General features: G+C 39.0%; 2 protein-coding genes across 2 annotated transcripts in view; both read right to left on the bottom strand.

Annotated features, from left to right (window-relative positions):
• Nucleotides 1-8,969, bottom strand: part of CERS3 (ceramide synthase 3) — a 37,253-nt gene extending 28,284 nt beyond the window's left edge. Inside the window, 2 exon segments of the mRNA XM_010016250.1 lie at nt 1,001-1,183; nt 8,941-8,969. Of these exon segments, the coding sequence (XP_010014552.1) occupies nt 1,001-1,183; nt 8,941-8,969 (212 nt within the window).
• Nucleotides 8,970-17,472: 8,503 nt separating this feature from the next.
• The window catches only part of LINS (lines homolog (Drosophila)), a 7,993-nt gene continuing 82 nt past the window's right edge, over nt 17,473-25,383 (bottom strand). Inside the window, 6 exon segments of the mRNA XM_010016249.1 lie at nt 17,473-18,373; nt 19,474-19,654; nt 22,851-23,438; nt 23,695-23,836; nt 24,857-24,946; nt 25,042-25,383. The exon segment at nt 25,042-25,383 is cut by the window's right edge and continues 30 nt beyond it. Coding sequence (XP_010014551.1) covers nt 17,473-18,373; nt 19,474-19,654; nt 22,851-23,438; nt 23,695-23,836; nt 24,857-24,946; nt 25,042-25,383 — 2,244 coding nt within the window.

The following is a 25,383-nucleotide window of genomic DNA, read 5'->3' as shown; positions in this document are numbered from 1 at the left end:
GCTTTTCTGAAATAGCCCCCCCTCACTCCTGCTGATACCAGCAATTGATTCCTTATTACTCACAGCAGTGGTCAGTTTTCCTCATTCATGGGCAGATTCACTGCAGGCCAGATGTGTGGACTAATTACACAAGCCATTTCCAATAGCAGCACAGTGAGACACAATTGGGCAAGCATTTACTCAGGAGACACTGAGAGTGGTTCTAAACATATGATCCAAATTACTTTTGATCTGTAACATGAATGATCTTATCTGTTTCTGTTTTAAGTTTGTCCAACTTATGACATTCCAATTTTCCTCATTCTATCCTGAAATAATTAGAGAAACCTGCTAATCACATTCTTTAGAGAAAAAAAGGCACAAATAAATAAGTCAAACCACTACAAATCTTAATATATTCATAACTTTCTTCTGTGGAGCCAACCTCTGCCTGTCCCATAAGATTCCAGCTGCAGAAGCAATCCTTTCAGTGCCAAAGTGAGGGGAAAAAAGGAATCAGCATTACTAGATGTGCATAAAATGTTCACATGGAACTTTGAGATCCCTCCAGTCTGCCTAGTTCTGCTGCAGCTAGACACCTGGGATCTATCAGCCTCACACAAATGTTCTGGTGGAGGACCAAACGAAAGAAGAGGTTTGGTTTGGAGGACAAATACCTTTACCCTTCCACCATAGGAGGAAAAGCAAAAGAAAACCCAAATGGTTTTGTATTAATGGTATCTCTAGTGAAAGGAGGTAACTAGAGTTATCCAGATGTTCTACAAAAGCTAGATAGAAATATTTTCCTTCTAGTTGGATCACAGCCACGTGTTCTTAGTAGTGAAAATATTTCCCAATTTTTCTCCTGCCCTATTATCTGTACTAGATCTTCCTAACAAACTACCAACTAATCCTCTTTTACAACAACATAAGAACCTTGATCTAGAGATATGTTACTTTTTAAATATTTTTAGCATAATGAGGATTACCATCAGCATAGAATTGTGTTTGTGTTCCTTACCTTTCACTGAAGAACCGGATAATCAGCAATACAAAAGCATATGGAATTGTGGCATATAATTGATGTGCTTTTGGAAAGACAAGTCCATCCCGGTCTACGAAATGTGCCCACGTGACATTGATGGGCATCCAGATATTCTCCCACCAGAACCAGCTGTTGAGTGTCTTTAATATGTGAGCCATGCTAAGCAAAGAAAGAGATGATTCAAAATTATTCCTGAGGTATTGAAAAGAAAACCTATGAAATAAAACATATCGAACCTTGGTGTGAAGAACAGTGGTGCCCAGCTGGTAGCATATTCCCTAAAGGTAAGGTACAAGCAGCAGATGAGGCTTGAGTCCCACATGAACAAGCTATCCTGGCCTGTATGGGTTGCACTGGTATTGCAGGTCCAATTGAGGCACTCTACAGAGAGCCTGCAGGCACTATAAAGATGCTCAGGTGTCCTTGACTAAATCGAAAGGAAACAGACCTGTCCAGGGAAGTCTGTCTTCTCAGGGGTTAAAAAAAAAAATGAGTTAGAGGAAGTTGAAAAATTGGTTTAGAGCATGCAGGAGGGGGGTTATAATCCAGCAGAGGAGAAAATAGAGCTAAATTCTGAGCTAGTATAAACCAATGCAAGGCTTTTGAAATCTGCTAGGGGGGAGGTAATCTGCTGTCACATTTCAGTCCTTCACACCAGACTGCTTAGTACCTGGCCAAATGTTTTGCAATAATCATTTATAATCTATCATACCAATGCATAAAAGATACTGAAGGGAACTGATCTTCATGGGGCTCCCTTTGTAAATTAAGTGGGTAGAAGAGTGAAAAAGAAATGAGAAAGTCCAGGGGGCAACTCAGTTTTGTAATAATGAAGACATTTTGCTGCTGAATTGCTGTTTCATATGCTAATGTCAATATATACCTTGATCTGATTTTGGAAACACCTGTGCACAGGACCAAGTGTAAAAATTACAGTGCACAGCAAGCTCTTGGGGGGATTTGCAGAAAACACGGTGATTTAACAGTGACCAAATCCTAGATCAGAACAAAGTGTCTAAAATTAGTTCTTGAAAGAAAAAAGAAAAAAATCACTTAAACCAAAACATTTCATTCTTATAAAGTCTCATTTTAACCTTTGCAATCTACATTATATATTTATACATTTCTGTTATCCCGCCTTCAGTTGTACGGACTTTACACTACAAACATGTTAAATATCCTATAAAAATATAAAATCCAGTAAAACCAGAAGTTACGATAATGTTTTCCATAATACTGAAATATGTATTTTGTTTCTATAATTTCTAGGAATAATAAAATTAAATAGTTTTTTCCATACTAAAGTTTCCTGTAAACCACACAAAACACGAGGAAGTAACTGATACCACTGAACCATACTTTCCAATAAGGAAACTAAAGGAGATGGGAGAATTTCAACCAAGTCTCCTTGTAGCATTAGACACCCCATCAGAAGATCTCACAGGGATACTTTTGTACATGATCAAGTGATAAGATCAAATCCTGCTGAGGCCCTTTCCCGTTACTCATTATGTGAGCAGGAGCCACATGGCTTTAGCGTTGCCTGCAGCCACACGCAGCTTCTGCCCATGCTGGATCAGGACACAGTGCCCTCACACCCGCTTTCCAGGCTGGGACAGGGCTGGCTCTGAAGCCCGCTTTAATCAACAGCTCAATTAGCAGTCACTGTCATCCACACCAGGCTGCTCCCACTAAGCTGAAGCCTTGCAGCATGTCTGTGAAACAGCCACTTGTACCCATCAAACAGAGCTGGGTCAACAGACACTGTGAATCAATGGACTGCCCTAGCACAGTAGTCAGTATTGAACTATTAATAACCCAACCATTTAATCTTTTTAAATGCCGAAAGGGGACAGTAAAAACCTACTGAATGAATCATGTGTATAAGAAAATGCAAAACTAAAGGAGGGTGAAATCACAATTGTTCCTGCACTGAGACTTTATATGCCAAGTTTCAGCCTAGAGCAATTTTTTACTACTGAATTATAAACTCCTGGAAGTAGGGATTTATAATGGGGCTGCTAACAGACCCTTAACTACAGCTACCAGGCGCCATGATAATGAAGCAGGGCTTTGAAACATGACATTTTAGGTCAGACAGAAAGGCTTGCAGACAAACTGCCCTAGAAGACCAGGGGAGAGACTCATTACACAGTTCTGCTTCCTAATATATCAATATTTTTAAACTAGACTGTGCATTGCAAACTATCACAAACTTTAACTGTAATAAAAATAGGCCAGTCTATTTTAACACAGTGGAAAGAACACTAACAGTTGGATTAGGGCGAGATGGGTTGTAGGGATTTATAACTGAATATGCACCCAAAACACTTAACCCTAGAAAGAAAGAAAAACCAGTAGTGCATATTTTCATAGTGGATTCTTGGGACCTCACTAATTCGTGTCTTCCTTCCACACATGGATGTCAAGTTACCTTAAGACCTTCCAGGTCTTAAACTGCTTAATACATCTCTACTAAACGAAGATCATAAGCACATGCTTAAACTTAAATTTTAAGGGAATTCTGGGATTTGGGGTCTGATCCAGACTCCACAAATTTCAGTAGAAATCCTTCCTCAGAAACACCAAAGAGACTCATAGAAAGGTGGGTTCTCCAAAACTCTTTCTCCTGTGATCACCTGTATTTGTACCAGGTCTTGCCTGGAACACAAGGGATTGGACCATCCCTGATGAACATTGTCCAGGTAATTCTTAGAAAACCATTGACATCTGTCTGCAGCCTATTCTTACGTTTCATTACCCTTAAACTGGATCTTCAGCCTACATCCAACCTATGTTTTCACTGCAGCACATCAGGCCATTCTCCAAGCAATCTTGGAGATTTCCATCTCCGTAATAGCAGCTCTTCAAGTAGCTGGGACGTTCTCCTGTCTCCCTTCAGCTTCAGTTCTCACCGTGAGGTTCCTGGAGCACCTGAAGCATGGAAGTCTCTTCAAACACATCTGGGCAGCAATGACCTGAGCATTTTGCAGTTTCCCTTTCTGCTCTGAAATGGCTGAAGCTGTGGCTGTGTGATTAAGTAGTTTAATCCCTCCTTAAATCATATATATCCTGAAACATACAGGAACTCCATAAATATTGTTTTGTCACATACATCTTGTACAAGCAAGGTTCTGTTCTCCTGCACTACAAACAAGCTGTGGCCCTTTCAGCTTGCTGAGAAATATCCCACATGTACCTTGTATGTTTTTGTGTATGGAAAAGAAGCTGATATTCAGCAGATGCCTCCATAGTGTGAGTGGGAAAGGGAAGGCAGCCACCACACATCCTTTTGAGGAAGGGACTAATAAATAGGTAGAAGTCTTTCAGCTGTCCTGTCTGCCACCCATGGTCTATGAGCAGTGATGGGGAGGCAGACAGGCATTTCCTCATATACTGCCTGAAATTGTGCGGGAAATGGGAGAACCAGTTTCTTATCACTTGGGTGAGTGGAGTAAGTTTTGCAACAGGCTCATTTTAAGCTGCTGAGGAGGTTTTGCCTCTGAGATACGCTATAACTGAAGTCCCTGGAACCCAGGTTCATTTCCTTAGCAGATCCATGTAAAATTATGACACATAACTTTTGTCAGGAGCTGGTTACCACACAAAAGCATGTGTTCCAGTGTAACCACAAGTGGGGGTAACCAGTTCCAGTGCTGGGATCAGGCTACAGATACTGTATTTCAAAGGCAGCTGATCTCTCAAGCTTGCATAAACTCTCAAGCTGTTACTCTCTGCTCCCACACACAACTTCCAGAGAATGGGCAGCGGATGCAAAGGCTCAGCTTGTCCTGGTTTGGAACCAGCTCTAACAAGAACACTGAAAGCCTACCCAGCCTGAACCTCCTATTGCTAAGAGTTCTGAGCTCAGAACTTCCTTCTTTACAGCACAAAGAAAGAAGGTTTTAAATCACCCCAGCCGAGTGACCCGTATTTTACCCACCTGAGGGTGAAACCCCCTCTGCTTCTTCCCAAATTCCTATCCTTACACCAGTACCACCAATATTATTTTCACTGACAAAACTGGAATCATTGCCCTTGTCCTGCAGGGCCTGAAAGTCAGTCTGAGAATAAAATATGGGTACCTTAGAAACCTGGACAGTTCCCCTGCATCTTGGAAATTCAACACTCCCAAGTAAAGAAATCTCCTCCTTGCTAAGGAAGGATCACCTCTGTTGCCTAATCTAATTTTAAATGGGCTACTTTAAAACAGGAAAATCAGGAATGATTACTTCAGGAACTGCATCCTTCATGATTAAAGGAAAGCCTACACAGCTGGGAAGTACCAATGTGAAGTTTCTTTCAAACCTCTGTTCCTTGGATCCTTGATATACTTAATTAAAAAAAAAAAACCAACTCATATTTTTAATGCTGTTCAGCAAAAAAGGGCAAGTTTGGGTTTGACAAAACCTACACAGCTACATTCTGAAAAACAAATTCAGGAGCTGCTTTGAAGCAGAATTTCTGGCTGCTGCAATCTGGGGAATGAATAAAAAGAAACGGAGCCAAAGCTTTGATTGTGTTCTCTGCACAAAAGCGCTTGCATGCAAAAACTGCATTTCCAAAACTAGGACTAAGAGAAGGTGACAGCCAGGTGTGAAGGATGTGTCCAGAGGATTTCCTGTCCTTATTTACTGATTAGAAAACCCAATGGATCACTAACACAAACATGCAAGTGAGAGAAACCTGAATTTCTCTAAGCATCTTACTCGACGATCTACTCAGTGTGACTCCAGTGTGACAGGGAAAGAATGAAATCAGGGGAAAGCAAGAATAACACAATTCTCCTATTTCTTTCATCACTTGGTAGAACTGGTAAAGCTGGTGCAGCAACTGTTGGAAAAATCAAGTCTCCCAGATATCAGAAGAGATAGGAAAGCCATTCCAGGCTGTTAACCATCAATGTTAAACTGAAGTGGTTTAAAAGAGGAAATAAGGATCAGATCCACCATATCACAGGTTTTGGTTTTGCTTAAGACTTAGCAATATATGCAACAGTTAACACGCAAGTTTAAGCAGGAGATTTGTGATCTGCTAAAAACAGATATCACATTATTTAAAGAATCCCAACTACAATCACCATCATGAGACAGGTGAAAAATATGGGACTCTCATTTTGTTGCTAAAGGTATAGAACCTTCCTCCTCCTGAGGAGAGCAGCAGCATTACCTGAGAGACACCTTTAAAAAAAATCCCAATACAACAGAAAAGTGAGTTTTAGTAAAATCCAACCCCCCACCATGTACAGACCCCAACTTGTGAATGGTTTAGTATCTCTGTTGCAGTTATACTGTGCCATATCGCCTCTCCAGTGTACAACTGCTGCTTTATCCATCTTCTGGACATACTTAAAAGTTTGGGAACTCGCAGGATGTGACACCAGATAAACTTCTCCACTGAATTTTTTATGCTAAAGAATTATTAGTCCCTAAGGCAGTCACAGCAACCCTGCCCTGCACTGTTTCCTTCCACACAAACCCATTTATTCAGGAATCAGTTGTTATCTGTAGGTATCTGCCCGTTGAAGACATCACTTGCTCCTGCTTCTAGGCACTTGCTTTTTGCATTTGGTTGAGCAGCATTTTGCATCTAACTGGCATAAAGGGTTTGAGCCATGGTTTGTGGAGGAAAGAACTGAGTGAAGGATATTGGATTGATGCTACCATCATGTTGCATCTTGCCTGTCCAAAAGCGAGAACACGATTCAGTTGAAATCTGCAGAACCCAAGCCACAGTGTGAATGGCATCTTACCAAGCCTACACACACAACCAGTGGCAACACAGAATAAAAGAGCTGTTGAACTTCGAGGTTCTTATGATGAAAGACTGAAATACTCCATCCACATAAACCAGCTGAGTTAAGATTGCTTTGAGACCTTTAACTTCAGATTTACTCCCCAGCTTGTGCAAATCTCAACTGTAAACAGTTTAAGTGCCTGGTTATAGGGCAATTAGAGTATTTTACTCTTTTACTATTCTATCACATTACCTTGTAACTTGGGTACTATATTGTAGCAGGCTGAAATAGCACTTTGAATAAATCTCAATTAAGGTGGCAAGTGAGTTTTATATATTCTCCTGTTCTCTGGGGGGGAAACAGAGAGCAAGACCTGTTTGAAATCATTCATTTTGTGGGTTGAAGTTACCATGCTCTCTCTATTTAAAGGTAAATCATTTTTAAGCAGCTAAAATGGTTTTAGCTGATCACAGGCAGCTGAGGAAAGTGAAATACAGTTCTCACATGGTACAGTTACAGTGCTTTGAAGCTTTAAAAATCTGTGACATTGAGAGAGGTGGATAAAGAACTGTGAAATAACGCAAGTATCTGCAATAATTTTGAGATAAAAAATAGGTTTTTGGAGGAAAACAAAAAAATGGCCTATCCAAACTATAGTTTCTTAATAGATGGACAACACCAGTTGCTTCAAGAACCTATTAGTAACACTTGTCAGAATGTAAGTATGAAATTTTTCTTCAAATTGTTACTACTGGGAAAAGATGCAGAAATGATAACTTTTGCAGGTTACCTGTTTTTTTAAATAAAAATGTTGAAGTCTAACTTAAAATGCTAAGCTATTTAATGGAGATTTTACCAGCGTTGTGAGCCTTTTTGGTCACTTATTTAAGGTAAGTGTTAAGGGCAGAGAAGAACTGAGCAGCATTTGGATACACAGTGGCCAGGATAAGCACATTATGAGAAGTACAACTACCACAAACCACATGAAGACAGCAGAATAGTAAGGAACTAGAGGGAGGACCTGAGGATGCAGAGGCAAAGTTTGTTGGCTTCTCCACCTGCACATGACTCAAGGTTTTAAATTGGCCCTTGGGAGGTGATGAAAGGGACAGGGCTGGTGCATTCGTACTCTGGAAAATTGTCCTATTTGCAGCTTCCCCAGAGTCTTCAGCTCACGTATACACAGTGGCTTAAGCTTCTACATTGACTTTAATGACCTCTCCACCACCCTGAACCAGCAATCCAACTAAGTCTGCTGTGCTCCACTGTTCTCCCTTCTCCTCCTGTTGGTTATCCCGTCCTTTGCAGTTTAACCTGCCCAGACATCCTCCACCCACAAAGCCAACCAGAGGAGGAGCCAGAACAGAACTGGTATTTCATTATTTCAGCTACTGTTTGGCAGCCTTTTCATGTCCTAACAAATGTAAGAGAGAGATCTTCAGCTAAAGAACCAGCATAGCCTCTTCATCAACAGTAGCAGCCCAGCTGAAGACATGACCTAAGCTAGGAAGCTAGCTAAAAATAGGCATACAGTACAAAAAATGAAAGGAAACATGAACAGGGTTCCTCCATCTGAATGTTACAGCATTACTATCAAAGAACCCTGTCTGGCAGCTTGTTTAAATGTGTTATTTATAGCACTAGCTTCTTCTGATCTTCCACAGGTAAGTCTTATAAAAAACTTGCTAGACCTAATTTCTTACAGGACGTTTTTTCTTAGCATTTAGAACAAAATCAGAATTAGCTTTTCCAAGCTATTTAAATGCAAAAGTGTTGGGGTTTTTTAATCACATTTACATCATTAACTAACATTATTTCTCCTGTTAATAAATTTTCCTCCCTTCCAGTTCAGAAAGCAGTGCTCTTACAAGCACTTAATAGAATAATGATACAAGAAGAACAAGAGCAAAACTACTCCTGTAACCTGTACTACTTCTCTCTAAAATAAAAAGCAGTTCTCACAGGTTGGAACACTTAGTGGCAACATATAAAATCTCATTAGGACCTATTCTACTCTTTATCTGAAGACTATCACAATAGTCACTCTAATCTTCCCTTACAGAACAGGCAGTGTTAGACCAGCACATGTTAACAATGCCAACCATGAATGAGATGTAGGGAGGAGGGGAAAAAAACCCACCCTGGAACAGAAAAAAAGGAAAGAAAAAGGAATTCCTACCTTTATGATGTTGCTGTCCAAGAGAACATAAGCACATTAGCAGGGAAGAGGCATTACACTCACTACTTTGACAAAGGTAAACACGCCCTATCTACAAAACCCTTTCAAATTCTTCAGAGACCCACCCAGCAAAGCTGCACGTCAAGATTTCTGACTGAAGGCAATCCTGATGTCAGATGGAGCTACCCGGTGAAACTCGGGAGTAGTAACACCGGGCGCCTTCCCTGTGCTTGTTTCAACACAGCAGATGGAGAAATCTTTGAGGTCACATGGTACCTGGTTGCATGATGAGAATTCATCTCAACTCCCATTGCTCTCCACACACAGGAGGATGCTGCGCCTGCTGATGGTGCACCACAGGAAAGGCCAAATGCATCACTTGACACTGACATTTTTAGATGCATTATTAAATGAAGTACGGGTTTTCAAATAAAGTTAGAGAAAGGTTTCTGCTTCTATTGGCCAGCCTCGGGAGCACTTCCAGCCTCAATCAACTAAATGTTTTACAGACAGTGTTTCAGATCCTCAGAAGATGAAAAGTGGGATTTCAAAAAAAGTCCTAAAGCAGAGGGAAACAAACACTAAGTGCATGTTTGGTTAGAGATGCCACACAAACATGTCTGTTTTCCTTAACCCTACCTGATCATTTAGTTAAGTCCAGTGACTAAGGAGTAAGGCTGTAAATCATTCCTCAGCAGCTCTCCCCAGTTTCAAATAGTAACAGCCTTCAGAAGCATGGACATTACTTAGTATTCTGGTGGACAGAACACCTTGATGTTGTTCAAAAGGAAGGAGAGAACCTCACTGACAAGCCAAGAGCAGAGAACCTCTCATTAGCCCTTTCTTCCTGCTTGCAGTCAGCAAACAGCAAACCAAGAAATAGGAACAGACATGTCAAAGTTGAACTAAAGGCTTGCCTCGCCCAGCACACTGTCTGTGAAGGAAGGTCACAGTAGATGGCTACAGAAGAGTGCAAGAACATAGTACAAACAAAATAGTAACTGATGATACCCCCCACCTTCAGTAGTTTGGGGCTCACAGACTTCCCAAACCACAGATGGTATCTCTGGAAACACCAGTGGAAAGGTCCTCTCCCAGCCTTATTTTCCAACGCTCCTTTTGAGTATATTGAACCTTTCGTCACTATCTGAAAGACTGCAATAAAAGAAGATGTGACCCAGGCAATATGTGGATCCTGCTCATTCACCTCCCTTCAGAGGAAGGTTTGGTTTCATTCAGGCAGCCACTTTTTCTCTTTTTTCGATTTTGAGGCATTCTATTTTGCAGCTATGGCAAGCCTTCAGCCCTTCCATAAAACCGGGAGTGGTACTCAATAAACTGATGCACCAAAGCAATATTAAACATGAAGGATTATTCCAGAAAGGTAGTATTACGGCTTTGCTGTTGCTTTAAATTATCTCCATGCTTTCCCACATCTGAACCACGAGTACAAACTCAGCAGAACATTTAGGAACACTTTGCCAATTAGGAAAGCCTAGAGCAAGCTGATTCATATATCACTTGGCTAATAGTGCCAGTAATGTAGCAGGTAATTGGCAGAAACACCTTTCTTATGCCTCAATCCACGATTTCTTCACTGTTACACTAGATTACAAAAAGCACATTTGTTTGACTGGAGCAAACGTGGGGCTGCTACAGAAAAGTGGGACAACATGTTTTTACATACTTTCTGAGGAGCATTCATTAGGTATCCTCACCACCTATGTAGGAATCTATTACAAGATTAAAGATATTGCATGGTAAATGCTAAGCTAACCATACCCTCTTGATTAAAGCTGCCCACTGACCTTTCAATTATTGCTGCAATTTCATAGGACTTTATCCTTCAGGGAACTTAAATTTGAATGCTGCAAAAAAGAAAACCAAAAGCACCTCAGCCTGTACATCTCACTGAAAAAAAAAAAAGAAACAAAAACCTATGTGTTACTACCCCTTACTTGCAGCATAGCACTTACTCAGTCAAACAACAGTTAAATGTAACTAGATAATGGAGCATGTATTTGACCCGAAGAATTATTTCACATATCACTGGAAATTATGTACAAGTTTTCAGTGGGGAAAAAACTATTAGAACAAACCAAGAAAACTTCACAAAATTTACTTCCTTCCATTTTCCAGACAAATACATATATCAAATTACAGTGAATCTACACATTGGATAAGAGCTTTCACCTGAGCTTTAAGCAGTTACACAAGAAAGATTATAGTAGTAGTTAATTTCTCAGGAGAGGAAACCCTCTTGGCAAATCTTCAAGGCTGTATTAAACCTTAGACTTCCAGAATCAGAGCTGCTGTGTAGGATGGCACTTGCAGGGGAAAAAACAACCAAATCCCAACTCATATTCCCCACCAGACAAAACAAGAAACCCCAAAACGTAAGGGTTTGGTTTGGTTTCTGCTGTAAAATAAAATGAAATTAAATTCCTCCAGGGAGCCGACAGATAAATGTTCTGAACATTGTATTAGTACCTGGTCATTTTTGCGAAATGATTCTACCTCAATGGCAGTTAATCAAATCTCAGTCATATGTATACACAAAACAGGAATTTGATATAATAATAGGAATAATTTGGACTCTGAATTCTCTTTTCACCACCAGTGAAACCCATCTGCTTGCCACCTAGCATCCTTCAAGATTAAGGTAAGAAAGTTTGATATTCCTATACTTTCTGCTCCTCAAGAATCAACAAACAACTGAATATTAATCATTCCAAGTCACATGTTCAAGGACATCAATACATAATTCATAATCTTACAATCTGCAGGGCTAAGGTCCTCTTCTTCACCTGAATTTGTATCTTCTGCTAATGCAGCAACCTTCCCCTACATAAAAGGGATGAAGAAGTCCATTTACAATCTCTTGAAAAGCTTTCTTCTCAATACCTTTCTTACTAGGAAGTATGACCTGATTCATAATCTTACTTAATCTCCTCCTGTATGGGAGAGGATTAATAATGCCATCTGTCATAATTGAAGGCTAAACACCTGAGTTTGAACGGAGCAAGCATTAAGGTAATAAATACTTATCATACATGAATGCCACTGCAGGGCTAAATCAAGAACACACAATGTGAACACATAGGCTGAAATCTTCAATATGCTTAAGTCTTTTTAAATTATTGTTTCAGAACCTGGTTCTTTTGAATTTAATGAGAATTAGACAACTCAGTTCTTTGAGAATCTGGGCCTTAATAACAAGAAGGCAGATGACAACTGCATAAAAAAGGGATGTCAGTAGTAATACTGGAAGGATAAAGACAGTGGAAAGAAGTGAAGGAACACACACCAGTGCTGAGCCAAGCTGCTAACACTTCACTGAAATGCAGAGAACAGGGGTATTAACAGCTTCAAATATGCCTTAGGGAAAAGGCTCCAGGAAAAGACATTGGCACTACCTGGGGACTGCCTTCTAACCAATTTCTCTCACACATGTAACTACTGAGGGACATAAATATCACAATCAAGCTCTCTTTCAAGTCATTAAACTCCTGGGTGCATTCCATTTAAACACTGAACATCCAGTGTATCAATAAGCCTCCAGGGCAGCAAGTAAGAATGCTCACACATCCAGAGGCACAGAGATGTATGTGGTGCAGTGAAGAACTCCTCTCTTCACAGTCTGGTCAGCATTCTTTATGCAAAATTCCAGTTTGATTTGTTTTTAAATTATCCTAGGTGAGAAGATTCTTTTCTTTCCCCTTAACTCAGCATCAGCTTGTCCATACTTGTCAAACTCACCTTTCTAGTAAGCAGAAACACTATAACAATTAAATTTAACTGCATATCTATAAGAAGTACTTTCACTAAATATGTTCTAATACATTTGAAAAGGTGAATTTATATGAAGAGTAACTTTGGTTGCTCCCACTGATAGCAAGCAGTGTGTTAAAAGTAGCATGCTACTCCCAAAATCTTAGCAAGCACAACTGTGTCTAAGGATTGACTTTTCTAGTTCACCCTTTCCACTCCAAATACAGCACCGCTAATCCACTCATACAACACTCCTGTGTGCTATGACTATCTTCAGATAGTCATGAGACTGATACCCAAAATCTTCTGGCAGCAACACTAGAGATTTAACAATAAACCCAATCAATTAATTAAAAGTTTTTTACTTCCTTTCCAACAGTCCAAATAATACAGGATTAAAAAAAAGAGAGATGCCTTGTTGATCCTTGGGGCTGGAAGCACTGGTTTAACAACTGCACGAAAACAAACCTCAACAATTTGGAAAATTCACACATAAGACAAATGCAAATGTTGCTTGATTACACCACTAGAAGACTCTCAGAGCATCAATCTTTACCCATCCACAGAGAACACAATTGCAAGATAGGAGCATTAGCCTGGTGAAACTGAAAGACAATCCCTTTGATTCTTCCCAGCCAGGAATTCTCCCTCTGCATCAGCTCATAACTGGATATTACAGAAAACACTGACATTATACTCATCATACTGGGCAGTATTTTTAGCTTAGGTGAAGAGAGACTCCTTTGGAGGGACCAATATTCTGTTGAAGATGACCAAGTACTAGATTCTCCTTTCAGGAGATAAATTATTCAAAGAGAAAAATGGTTGAGTTCTACATTTGCTGCATAATGGAGCTTTGCCTAATTATCACAGCAGCTGTAAGTGGTGTCAGCAGAAAGAGAACACCATTTCATACATGAGTTTCTTAAAGAATGTAAATACTATCAAGGAAGCCAAGTACTGGAGTTTAGTTTCCAGAAAGCATTAATTTCTGTTTCACTTAAATCCCTACATGAAACAGCTATAAAAGGTCTGTAGTAACAATTTTACTCTAAGAGCTGACAAACTCTGGCAGATTACATTTGAAGATAAAGCCAGCAAGCACAGGATGAATATTGTGGATGTAGAAGTAAGCACACAGGATTTTGTCCTTTGACAACAAATCTTACTTAATCAGTACACGCTGTTTTGTACAGCTAGTGATAGTAAAAGACAGCCTGTCATCCATTCTGACATACACAAGTGGCTTCTAACAAGATTCCAGAGTGAACCAGGTAGCCTAAAAGAGTTGTACAAAATACTGGAATTTATGAATTCATATGGACAACTCTTTAAGGGAAAATACACAGAAGTAAAATTGGAATGACCACAGTATTTCCACTCCTACTGACATTGAAAAGCTGGGATTAATACTTGATACTGACTTCAGACACTATCCCAGATTGACTTTGGAAGAGTACAGACAATGCTTTATCTTGCAGTGATAAACCAGAGACCAACCAAGGCTCCTTATTCCCAGCTTTACAAGAGTATCGTAAGCACAGAAATTCTCAAGGTTGGTTTCTATTCTTGTATTACAGGATTAAAACATGTAATACAAGTCTTAAAACTAGAATGGAAAGCAGTCAAAATTATTAAAGGAAATCCAGTTTGAAGAACCACAAGCATGGAAGCACCTGGATTCAGCTGTAATTGCAATCAAGCTCTACAAAGTTCAAAAATACTCTTTCTAAAAAGCACATCCTGTATGCAACTTCTAGTGCTAACTGCTTACCTCATTAAAATCACTTATTTTATTGATGTTGAAGGTAAACTCCTCAAAACAATTGCACAGACATAAAGGGAGACTGTGGATGTTTCAGGATAAGTCCTTGGATAGAAAACTGTCTCCAGATAGGTCACCTGCTTTGTTCTGTGCCTTGCTTTGAAACAACACAAGAAAAGTTGGATATCAATATCAAAAGGTAAGGCACATCATACTCCTAGTACTAACTGACCTACTTCTTAAGTTCTAATTTAACACTGGTAATAGGTTCTGGAGCTGAGTTAATCTGCTCTAGCAAATGAAATTACAGCTCTGCCTTTACTTTTAGATAGTAAAAACAAGCCAAAAAACCCCAACAAAAACCAAACAAACCCAAACCACCCCATCTTATGTACTTACCAATGGCTTAAAACACAAATTCTTCTGCAAGGTGTTTTCTTTGTGCTAGACTTTTTGAATATAGCCATAGACCTATGAGCTACCTTCACTGCTCACACTCAAGTGTAATGAAAGAAGTTGACTCATATTAGTTTTACTCCGTCTCAGGTCCTACAGTTCATAAATGGTAAAATACCGACATATTAAGGTATGTAAGTTGGCAGATACAAACCACATTTACCCATTTTTACCACTAAAACTTTCTGAGAATTAAAACAATGGCTGAGAAGTGAAATGTGGGAATGATCACTACTAATAACCAACCAGGCACGCAATCAACTTCATGCCTGTAAGAATTAAATGCAGTTGGATTGCCTTTGGATTTGCTGTATTCAGAAATCAAAAGTTATGGCTCCTACACCTCTTGCTAAATTCTACATGCTGTTCTGAGATGTCTAAACTTTCACTTCAAGAAAGGTTTTATAGTTGCAATAATCACTGGCAAACAAGGCCAGCACTTAACAAAACGGAAATTACCTCCCCATTCTACTTTTCCCACCCTGCTTATCTTAGTGTCTGAGAAATACTGTTGTAATTTAAATACTTCCAAGCTGGCAAAGTCTAAACCAAGAATTGTTGAATGATACTAAGTTCAGTGAAAACAATTAAGTTAGTTAAAATAAACTGGTCAGCACAGCCTAGATTAGAAGTGAGGATAGTGGAAGGACTTCACTGAAATCCTACCTGTGTTTAAAATTGCTTTCTTGAGAAACTCTTGCTCAACTGCCTTGCCAAAGGCACTTCCCATGTTTGAACTGAAAAGTTACCAAGTTGTCTAGAGTTGCATCTTTGAACACACCCAGAGGCATTTTAGTGACAGAAACGAGCAACTCGGCATGTAGAGCATAACCAAGTTCAAATGGTGAAGAGAAAGGGAGCAGTCTTCTGCACTGGACTACTCAGAGTTTAGTTTTTAATTAAAGTAGATATAAGCATGAATGGAAAAGTTTCCACTCATTGATATTCTCACCCACTCCTATGCACAGAAATCCTCTCAGGAAGAAACCAAAGCACTACACACACAGAGAATATTCACATCTACATGCCATTTTATAGAATTGCCAAGTTCTGTCATCCTGAAAAAGCAAGACTAAGGTTCAAACCTTCCCATCCTAGAAGTCATGCCATTCAAGTGTATCTGGAAAGCACTGTAATTTCCAGCTAAAGTATCCAACAAGTTTCACCTGGTTTTCTTGCCCTCCCAATAGATTCACTAGTTCAGAGCTCAAAACTAATCTAGAATATAGTCACTGAGATTTGGGAGTCAGAGTCACCTGCTCCAGAGACTTTTCTTCTCAACTATCTACTTTAACACTGAACAGCTTTTTAAAAGGAAGACAGAATTTACTTGGCTCTCAATCACAATAAGAGCACTTACCTTCAAGAGATGATCCTAAAGGGAAAACTGCTGCTTACAGTTCTGATGAGGTCTGAGATTTTTACAGTAGTCCCTGTTGTCGTCGCCTTCCCACTGCCTAACCCTTGTAAGATCACTGTAAGCTGCACATTAAAGTGTACCATTAGGTGGCTTCCTGCTAAGTGTGCTCACTGGTTTGGATCCTGTTCCAAACTAACTCTCCCGAAGCAAATTCTTAGATACTTTTCAGGTTATTCAAATTAGATCTAATAAAAGATGTAAGAATTCAAAATCCTGCAGACACTTAATGTCTAGTTACCTGTTTTCAATTTTAAAAAATTAAATATATATACTCTACACATAATGGAAGTGAGGAATTCTGCTGGAATTTCACTTCTGCATTACCTAAGCTTAATTTTAGCTATAAAATTCCATTAAAGTGTCCTATAAACAGGCAATATATGATCCAAGATAGTCTCACATCTACCTTTCCTTTTAATTAAAGGAATATATTATAAAATATTAATAAAAACTAAATTAAATTTTCAGTGAAATGATAACACTGATCATTAAATTAGGCAAACACTAAAAGCTAAAAAAAGTACATCCTAGACATCAGTTAAGCACTTCAGCCAGTAAGTGTGGCATGGATTATTATGATTGCAATAGCACATCTGAACTTAGATGCTCCACTTAGAGCGAAGCACTGATGCAGAACACACAGTATAAACACCAAAACTGTCCCCAGCTGAAATATTTTATTTAGCTCAACCTCTAAGCAGTCAAGTATCACATTAACATTTCATTGTAGTCCATGAATCACCACCAATCTAGCGATGACTTCATATAGAATGACATTAAGTATAATTGACAATACTTTAAGTATGATCTATTGTTGATAAGCTTTCACGTAGTCATTTATTATCAAGTTTTGAATACCTAACAATTAGTTCTTGATACCATACACTGACATACATACCATGAATAAGCCTGGGACCTTAAGGTAAGGGATCATAACACTGAATGCAACAGTAGATTTTTAAGGTGTCAACCAACAACACGTTTATCCTGTTTCAGGTTAAATACACTGCCAGGTGCAAGAGGCATGAGCTTCAGAAATCATTCAGCTCACGGAAACATTTCCATGTGTACTAGGTAAAAAAAAAAAAAACAAACCAAAACACTAGAAAACTTCTTTGGATTATTGTGGATTCATGTTCTTACTGATCTGCTCAATGTGGCTCAGTAGTTTCAACAATGCAGACGGATTATATGGGAAAAGATCCCTTCTCTGCAACTTCGAAATAGCTTTCTGCAGTTCTTCCAAACATTTTGTTGATTTATAAAGCATTATCCTTTGGGGAATGACATTATCCAAGGATGCCATACACATCAAATTGGATGAGGTATTAGATTGCTTTTGTTTCACAGGCAACACTTCAGCCTTGAGCGTATTCCGTTCACCATCCATGTAGCTGCAACTAGTTTCCCTTATCCCCATTTCACCCTCATTATTTAAAGGCACCTGCTTTGTGTTTACCAAGCAGTCTTTTCCATCTGATTCTAATTCAGAGTCTTCTGAGCTGTCATAGTTAACAAGGCTTTGAAGAGAACCCAGCAGAGATGTGCTATCAGTGCCTATCAAGGAGTTAGACTGGTTAGACTCTACAACTTCATTATCACCTTGCGCTGTTGTAAGCGCCAAGTAATTGTGAGAAACAGCCAAAGATACCAGAGTCTGTGGTTCTGGTTCACAACAAGCATTTTGCAAACTCTCATCAGTCTCACAGCTTTGTTTCTCTTGATGGGGTGGCTTGAGAGAAGAAAATGATTGAAAAGCACCATGTTTGGTATCAAAATGGTTACAGACATCTACAAACTGATGCCAGTCTTTCCTAAGAAGCTTTAAGTACCTCACCAAGTACTCAAGAAAGCAAGTTTCTGATGAAATCAAAAAATCTAGAAGTACTGTGGAATCAAAGGCCATTTTTTCAAGAAAAAATAGAAAGATACAGTGAGGATTACATCCACTCGCATGCATAAGGAAGTTCCAGGTTTCCTCCTCTTTTTGGCTTAAGTTATCAGCATGATCATGCCGTAACCTGAAAAGTAAGTCATGAAATGGATTAAATTCAATCAAAGTTTACAGGGTTTTTTTTGTTTGGTTTTTTTTTTTAAAGGTATGTCCAGAAAATAGTTTTCTTACTCTTTTTTGGTTTTGTCAAAAAGTACAAACCAAGCCAGAGGTTTTTATATTAGAATGAGAGGGAATGAAGGCAGGTGGGGCTGGGAGAGCAGACAGTTTAGGAAGGCAAAGCACTGAACACAGACTTTCTTAAGCAGCACCCCTCCTTAGGATGCATTCTGGGATAAAGTTACAGGACACAAATCATTAATACTTCTGAAAACCTGAGCACAGATTAACTTCCGGGATGCTCCACACTGGCCTACTTTTATTTTGGTGTCTAAAAAGAAATATAAGATACTACTTGAAATATCTTCCTATCTGAAGCTTAAGGGAGCTTTTATAAATTAGGATAGTATCTTGTATGGTAATTTGAACCTTAGTGAAGCAGGGACAAATTCATGAAGAACACGTCAGTGGTTAGCAACAACAGTTTTTATCAGCTAGCTAGGAATTAACATGGGTCCAGTCCTTACAGGGCTACTTTGCCAGAAGTCCCCGAGTTCTCCTTAATTATAATATCCCATTCTTGTCAAACTCCCAGTGTTGAAAGAAGAGTCTTGCCTTTTATCTGTGTCTAACCACTGTTTTAGATTGTGAAGTCAATTACTCTGAATTACAGGCTATGATAAAGTATTTAATAGGAAACTGTTGCACAACTCCCTCATTTTAATCCAAAACACTTTCTCAAATTATCAGCAAAATGAACTGCTCTTACACCACACATTATGACAGTGTCCCAGGGTTTGGGTTTTTTTAAATTATCACAGAATCCCAGAATTATTTGGATTGGAAGGGACCTTAAAGGTCATCCAGGTCCAACCCCCTGCCACAGGCAGGGGCACCTTCCCTAGAGCAGGTTGCTCCAAGCCTGTGTCCAACCTGGCCTTGGTTGGCCTTTATTAAAAATAAGGGTTTTTTTTATTCAAAAGTAATCAATGGAAATGTTGTATGTATCACAATAACCTCACTAAATTACAATTCTTCATAGTTCTGTCAAACAAAAGGTACACTAACCTATCAAATTTTAAATAAATGAGTAATAAAGCTTTAGCAGCTTCCCACATATCATCATCTTGCTCTATGAAAATCAAGGAGAGCCATTCACAGTGATGTACAACTGGGCAAGACTGTGGGGAAGGCTTCAGATGATTCCTCCAGAATACCAACAGCTGGGACATGAAATTCTGGAAGTCTCCTGAAAAAGAGAAGTAACCTTGAATTTTGCTGTACTTTTCTTGTTACCAGACAACATACACTTTTAATTTTTTTAATTAACAGTGCATAACAGTTCATGAATGCTTTTATCAATCCTTCACTCAACTGATTTAATACAGCATCAAATTGCATAGGTTAGTTCTTGCTACCAAAGTAATCAAGGAGTATCTTGCAGAGAGCCATAAGCAGTTATCTAACCTTAAATTCAATGTGAATGGCTACTCTATTAAACTCTAAACATACCAAAATTTAGATGACAATGTTAACAATTGCAAGCAGCTTGCCTAAAACTAATTTATTTATTAGATACCATCCTCCCACCCCAGACAGGTAAAACTTAAGGACACAATTTTTTCATCTAACAGTATTCTTCATTTCCTTGAAGTTCAAGGAAGAATAATCAGAGGTGATCTAGAAAGTTTTGGATACAACGGGGTGAATCCTTCACACCTAAACTTGCAGAGTAAAGAACATTACACCTCCAAAAATCTGCACGTATCAGGAAACCTATAAAAACGTGATTGTGCCCATACCACAGGGATTTATACTTTCCTTTAGCTCCCCACTAGCTTCATTGGTACATCACAAACTAATGAAAGGTGACCTGAAATCAAGGTCAATGCCACAGATGTAATGATTCAATATGAGCACTTTGCTGAGATGTCATCTCAGGTAGTTCTTCCCATATGAAATAACACCACAACTGGCATGTTTTGTTAGGACTGGAGCAAACCCCCCGCAGCGTGATTCACTGTAGAAATTAACTGCAGTCATCTATAGTTGATGGGAACAAACTGTTGTTTCTACAGTAAGACTAAGTAAGAAGCCTGCAGTATAGTCATATTCATTATAAAATGCATTCCTCATGGATGATGCATGCTTTCAAGTACATACAGGCTTAAGATAAAGGTACCTTCTTGAGATGGTCTAAAATCCTTGCTGGAAGAATTCATATAAGCAGCATTTTCCCTGCAAATCTTCATTTCCCCCTCCCCCTAAGCACTTCACTCCTGGATGGGAAAAGCACCTCAAAATTCATCCCATTTAGAGCAGTAGCTACTCATAAAAATAACTTTGTATTCATATGACAGACTCTTTCCTTTAAGTCAAGAAACTTCCCTCTTCAATACTAATGATCTATTAGGTAGCATGGTATCAGGTACCAGTTTTTCATGTAACACAACATACATTCAATGTTTAGAAAAGAGAAAAATTTCCTGCAACGTGGGAACCAATTTTACTTACCCCATCATTATGTGGATTTCCTTCACATGTGACTTTAAGATTTGCTGTTCTTCTTAGAAATTAATAAGAACAGCTAATTATCTTTGTTATAAATAGTTAGTATTCAGCCTGAAATTCTTCCCTATAAATCAAAGCTATCTGGAAATTACCCTCAAAATTGAAATGAATTAAAGTTGAGCCACTTTAATTCATGTTAATAAAAAAAAGATAAGATCAAGCAGCTTCCCAGAAGGGAAGTTACCATATTAAAGCATTTTGGTGCTTGTTTTAACCACTTAATTTAACGTCACTAAAATAGAAGCACCATTCCTTTCAACTTGAAATTCCTCTTGACAGTTGGGAATATTTGAATCTAATTAAAGAACGCATTCTTGTGTCATGAATCTGGAAAAGAAAGGGGAGTATTTTCTTTGAGAAAGAATTTTCACAGATATCTAAAATAGATTTAACCTACATTTTTCTATTCACTTGTTCTTAGACAATCTCAGTCTATACATTTTTGGGAAGGTGGATCGTAAGTAAAATATTCTGCACAAATATTTAAACTCTTAGAATGCAACTGGCACCACAAATACATCATCTCCCAAAATCTGGGAAAAGTGGCAGGAACTGTCTTACAGAAGTCCACAGTCAGGTAAACAAAAATTGATTTTATGCTTGCTACATAAGTAGAAATATAAAAAGCAAAATAACATTTACATCCAGAACTTGTATTAAAATGCCTCAATATATTTAAACTGCTGTGAAGTTTCATTCTTGTTTTAAAAGAAATACAAGTTATTTTTTACTTCTTGCCACATCATCAACTGGCTGAAAATAAGGAACACCCATTCTCACATGTATTTGACTAGAAATACTGCTTCAGAACCGCCTTTCCATTTTTGCCATGAAGCCTGTAAACATGGGACAGCAAGCTGCTTTGATCTCAGAATTTGCACATCCACATTCACACGGCTTAGCAGCAGCAGATGTGCATCGCGTGCCTCGCAGAGGTAAAAAGACAAGTGGGAAGATGGGATTCCAGGGAATCATGATTTGAGATTCCTGATTTGTCTCTCAGACAAAAAAAAGCCTCACCTCACCACTTCATTACAGCACAGGAGAAGACTACTAACTGGCTACCAGTATGGCATAGCAATGCATCCTCTCCCGTCAGGAACACAAGTTACGCAGCATTCCCTCGCCATCCCACTGCCTGCCTCCTGGCATAGCCCCAGCACCACAGTCAGGGCTGCTCTTCTACTAATCTAATTCATCTATTCAGTAGAACAAACACACACAAGTAAGCAGGTATGAGAAATATGTCTCACACCTACTAATTCAAAGGACTAAACCTATTAGAGTGAAGAAGACAACCACTATATTCTATCAAGTCCCATAATTTTCCTGTCTCTTACTTTATTAGCTTCATTATTTTTACTTTTCCTGCTACTGCTGTTTTTTCCAACTATATTGTATATCCGACTGTAACACAGTACTTTCAATCAAGAGAAGTACACAATGGTACTCAAAAGTTCTATCTCCACATTAGAGAACAGGAGAGTATTATCTGCAGTTCCTTTTAGTTCCCCACCCCAAATAGAGTAGAAGCTTGTGCTATGGACTCTCTTCCACCTGGAGAAGAGCCTGGTGTTCCCAGGCTGACTGAACTACTTCAGGTATCAACACATGCTCTTAACAAGAAAAGCTTTCAACCCCAAATACGGCTGTTTCAGGCTCACCATATTGCAGGGCTAAGGATAGGATAAAATGCAAGGAAACAACTAGGCAGAACACAGTGATAAGGTGTTTCCTGGGTGAGTCTTCTCTCTCCTCCCTCCCACCACCACCGCTAATTCAGCTGAATTCTATTTACAGCCTTAACAAGCTACGACTACAAAATCTGAAACCTTTAAAACTCTTACTGCTCAACAAAGCAAAGAGGCTATTACCTTTGATTTCAGCTTCTGTAGCAGAGTTCTGAAACTTGAATTCCAGTGCTTTAAGCACAACCAGACTTAAGGCTCTGAGAACAGTTTGGTCAGGACCACTTGGAGTGTCATCTCCAGGAGCAGCTTCACTACCTCCAAAGTAGCTGGCCTTTTCACTGAGTGGGATCCGATTAAGCCAAGTCAAATCCACAACCTGCAGGACAGCATTACTCAGTGCAAGCATATCCTCATGTAAAGATGGGGTTTGGAAGAAGAGTGATCCACTTTTGGCATCTTCTCTAGGCTTGTAAAGGACACATTTTTTAAGGAGCAAAATGAACTTCTTCTTGATTAAATAGTGAACTGATGAGCTAATGACATTCAGGACATGAGAAACTTTCAAAAACAATATTCTCTGGCATCTGAGTGGTTCTAATTCAATTCTGGAAGCCAAAAGTGCTTCAACTAGATCTATGAAACTGACCAAAGTGTTTGTAGCTTCAGAATAAGGTGAAGTATAGTGGTGACTGTCAAAGCGATGGAACAGAATGGAATTATAAAATCCTTCCAGTACGGCATCAAGGGGAGCCAACAACTTCTTCAAAATACCTACAGCAATGAGAACAACATTATGGAGTTGGAGTGAAACAGAGTCAGCTAAATCAGCAGATTAGCAAAAAACAGGTAACTGTGACTAGTCTTAGTTTTTCAGCATGTTTAAACCACTGCATTTTTTACAGTACTTTGTCCCCTTCTTTGTAACAAAGAACGTAGGTGTTCCAGCTGCTCTAGACGAGATTACAAGTAACATTCCTCCACCTAGTGGGCACTCATGCAGGGATAACATCACAAATCGCTACGGTACCTGCTTTAGGTAAAACTTTATCTTTCAGTATATCCTTGATAACAGTTGTAAGAGTCCACAGACATTGCGCTACCCGGGTGTTCACAGGGAATCCTGAAAGAGTCTTCAAACTGAATGTGAGCCAGGTGACATTCAACGTGTTCTGTGAAAACCCGTTCAAAAACCAACCACAGATGCTTTATGGTTGCTATGCAAAGTACATAAAATCATAACAATGATTTAAAGCTGTATATTAGAAAGATTCAGATGTAGGCATAGGCAAAACAGATGTAGACACAATACATCTGTCCAGTGCATTTGAAGGCCTCTATTTACCAGCAGGAAGTCATACATGCAATAGAAATATCCGTATTTTCCAAAAAGGGAAAACCAAACCTCCTAATGTCTTGTGACCTACCCAAAATCAGAGAATACTGTAGACAGACCATATCTGAATTCATATTCACAGACAACTTTGCAAGAAATACCACATATTTCTGAGAGAAATACGTTCAGAGATGCTACTACAGAGGCTACAATATATATTCACCAAATACGTAACAAGTAAAAAAAACCCACAAACCTCAAGTAACTGGAATATTCAAATACGAAAATACAGAAAAGCTTTTGATTAATGTTCAATAGGTTATTACCTATTTTTATCTACTGTATACCCAACAGATACCAAGCAACTGTAAAAATACCGATAGTCTAGATTACTGGGGTTTTAAATACCTGTACTGCAACTTTAAAGAGAATATTCCAAGAGAGAAATACTCTCTTGGAATACTTATTGTATCTCTTTCCTATCCATCACTTACAACCCAAAGCCCCTTAAGATGCACTTATGGTTGAACAATAACCTTCATATTGTTCCTGTTACTGGAGCAAGACACACTTCAACAAAATTTTAAGGGGATTAAGAGAGTCCAGCAGGCTGCAGATGCCTCTCAAAGCTCAAGCACAACAGACATGCAGGCAATGGATGGAGGAAAGGAGCAGTTCTGATGTTGGTCTGTAGATCTGCTTACAATAGGAGCCTCTTTAGAATAACTTTCAGATTTTACAGTAGTCACATAGCAACTGCATTTGTGTCAATTTTGGCTCTAGTCAAATGGAACAACTTGAGGGCACGTATCCACTAAGTCATTTTTTAAGCTGTGAAAAGTTATGCCACACTCACCTCTTCCTTCAGCTGGAAATACACAAGAGATGCTAAACTTTTTGAAGCCATGTGAGATAACAGCTGATCACAACTACCGAGCAGACAAATCTGCAAACACATAGAGAAAAAGTACCTAAGCCACGCTCCTTTTTGATTTTTTTCCTCCTTTCACAGAAATCTTTCAAAAGTTTATTAAAGCTTACCAATTTTGAGTCAATTTTTGTCTCCTTCAGAAGAAGGACAAAGATTTCACAGTACTTCTGTCTCATACTGAACTCAATTTCCTGGGACTCTGCTTTAGCAACCATTATCTTGATCAAGGTTAACTGAAGCAGCATCACTTCTCGTGGACAAAATGAAGAGCTCAAGTTTGCAAAGCTATTCGATACGTCATCTGTTGTAGGGACAACTGCATCTGACATCTCAGTGTCCTGATAGCTCCCCATACCACCATCAGTAGATGGCAGATGCATCCGATGACACGATTCATCTCCTTCTGCTGACTGTTCAACACACAGACTAAGTAAAGGGGTATAATGGTGGCT

This window comes from Nestor notabilis, unplaced genomic scaffold (genome assembly GCF_000696875.1).
Source record: "Nestor notabilis isolate BGI_N333 unplaced genomic scaffold, ASM69687v1 scaffold4386, whole genome shotgun sequence".
NCBI lineage: Eukaryota > Metazoa > Chordata > Aves > Psittaciformes > Psittacidae > Nestor > Nestor notabilis.
Note: the sequence above shows the minus strand (reverse complement) of the source record. Positions and strands in the feature narration are given on the sequence as shown.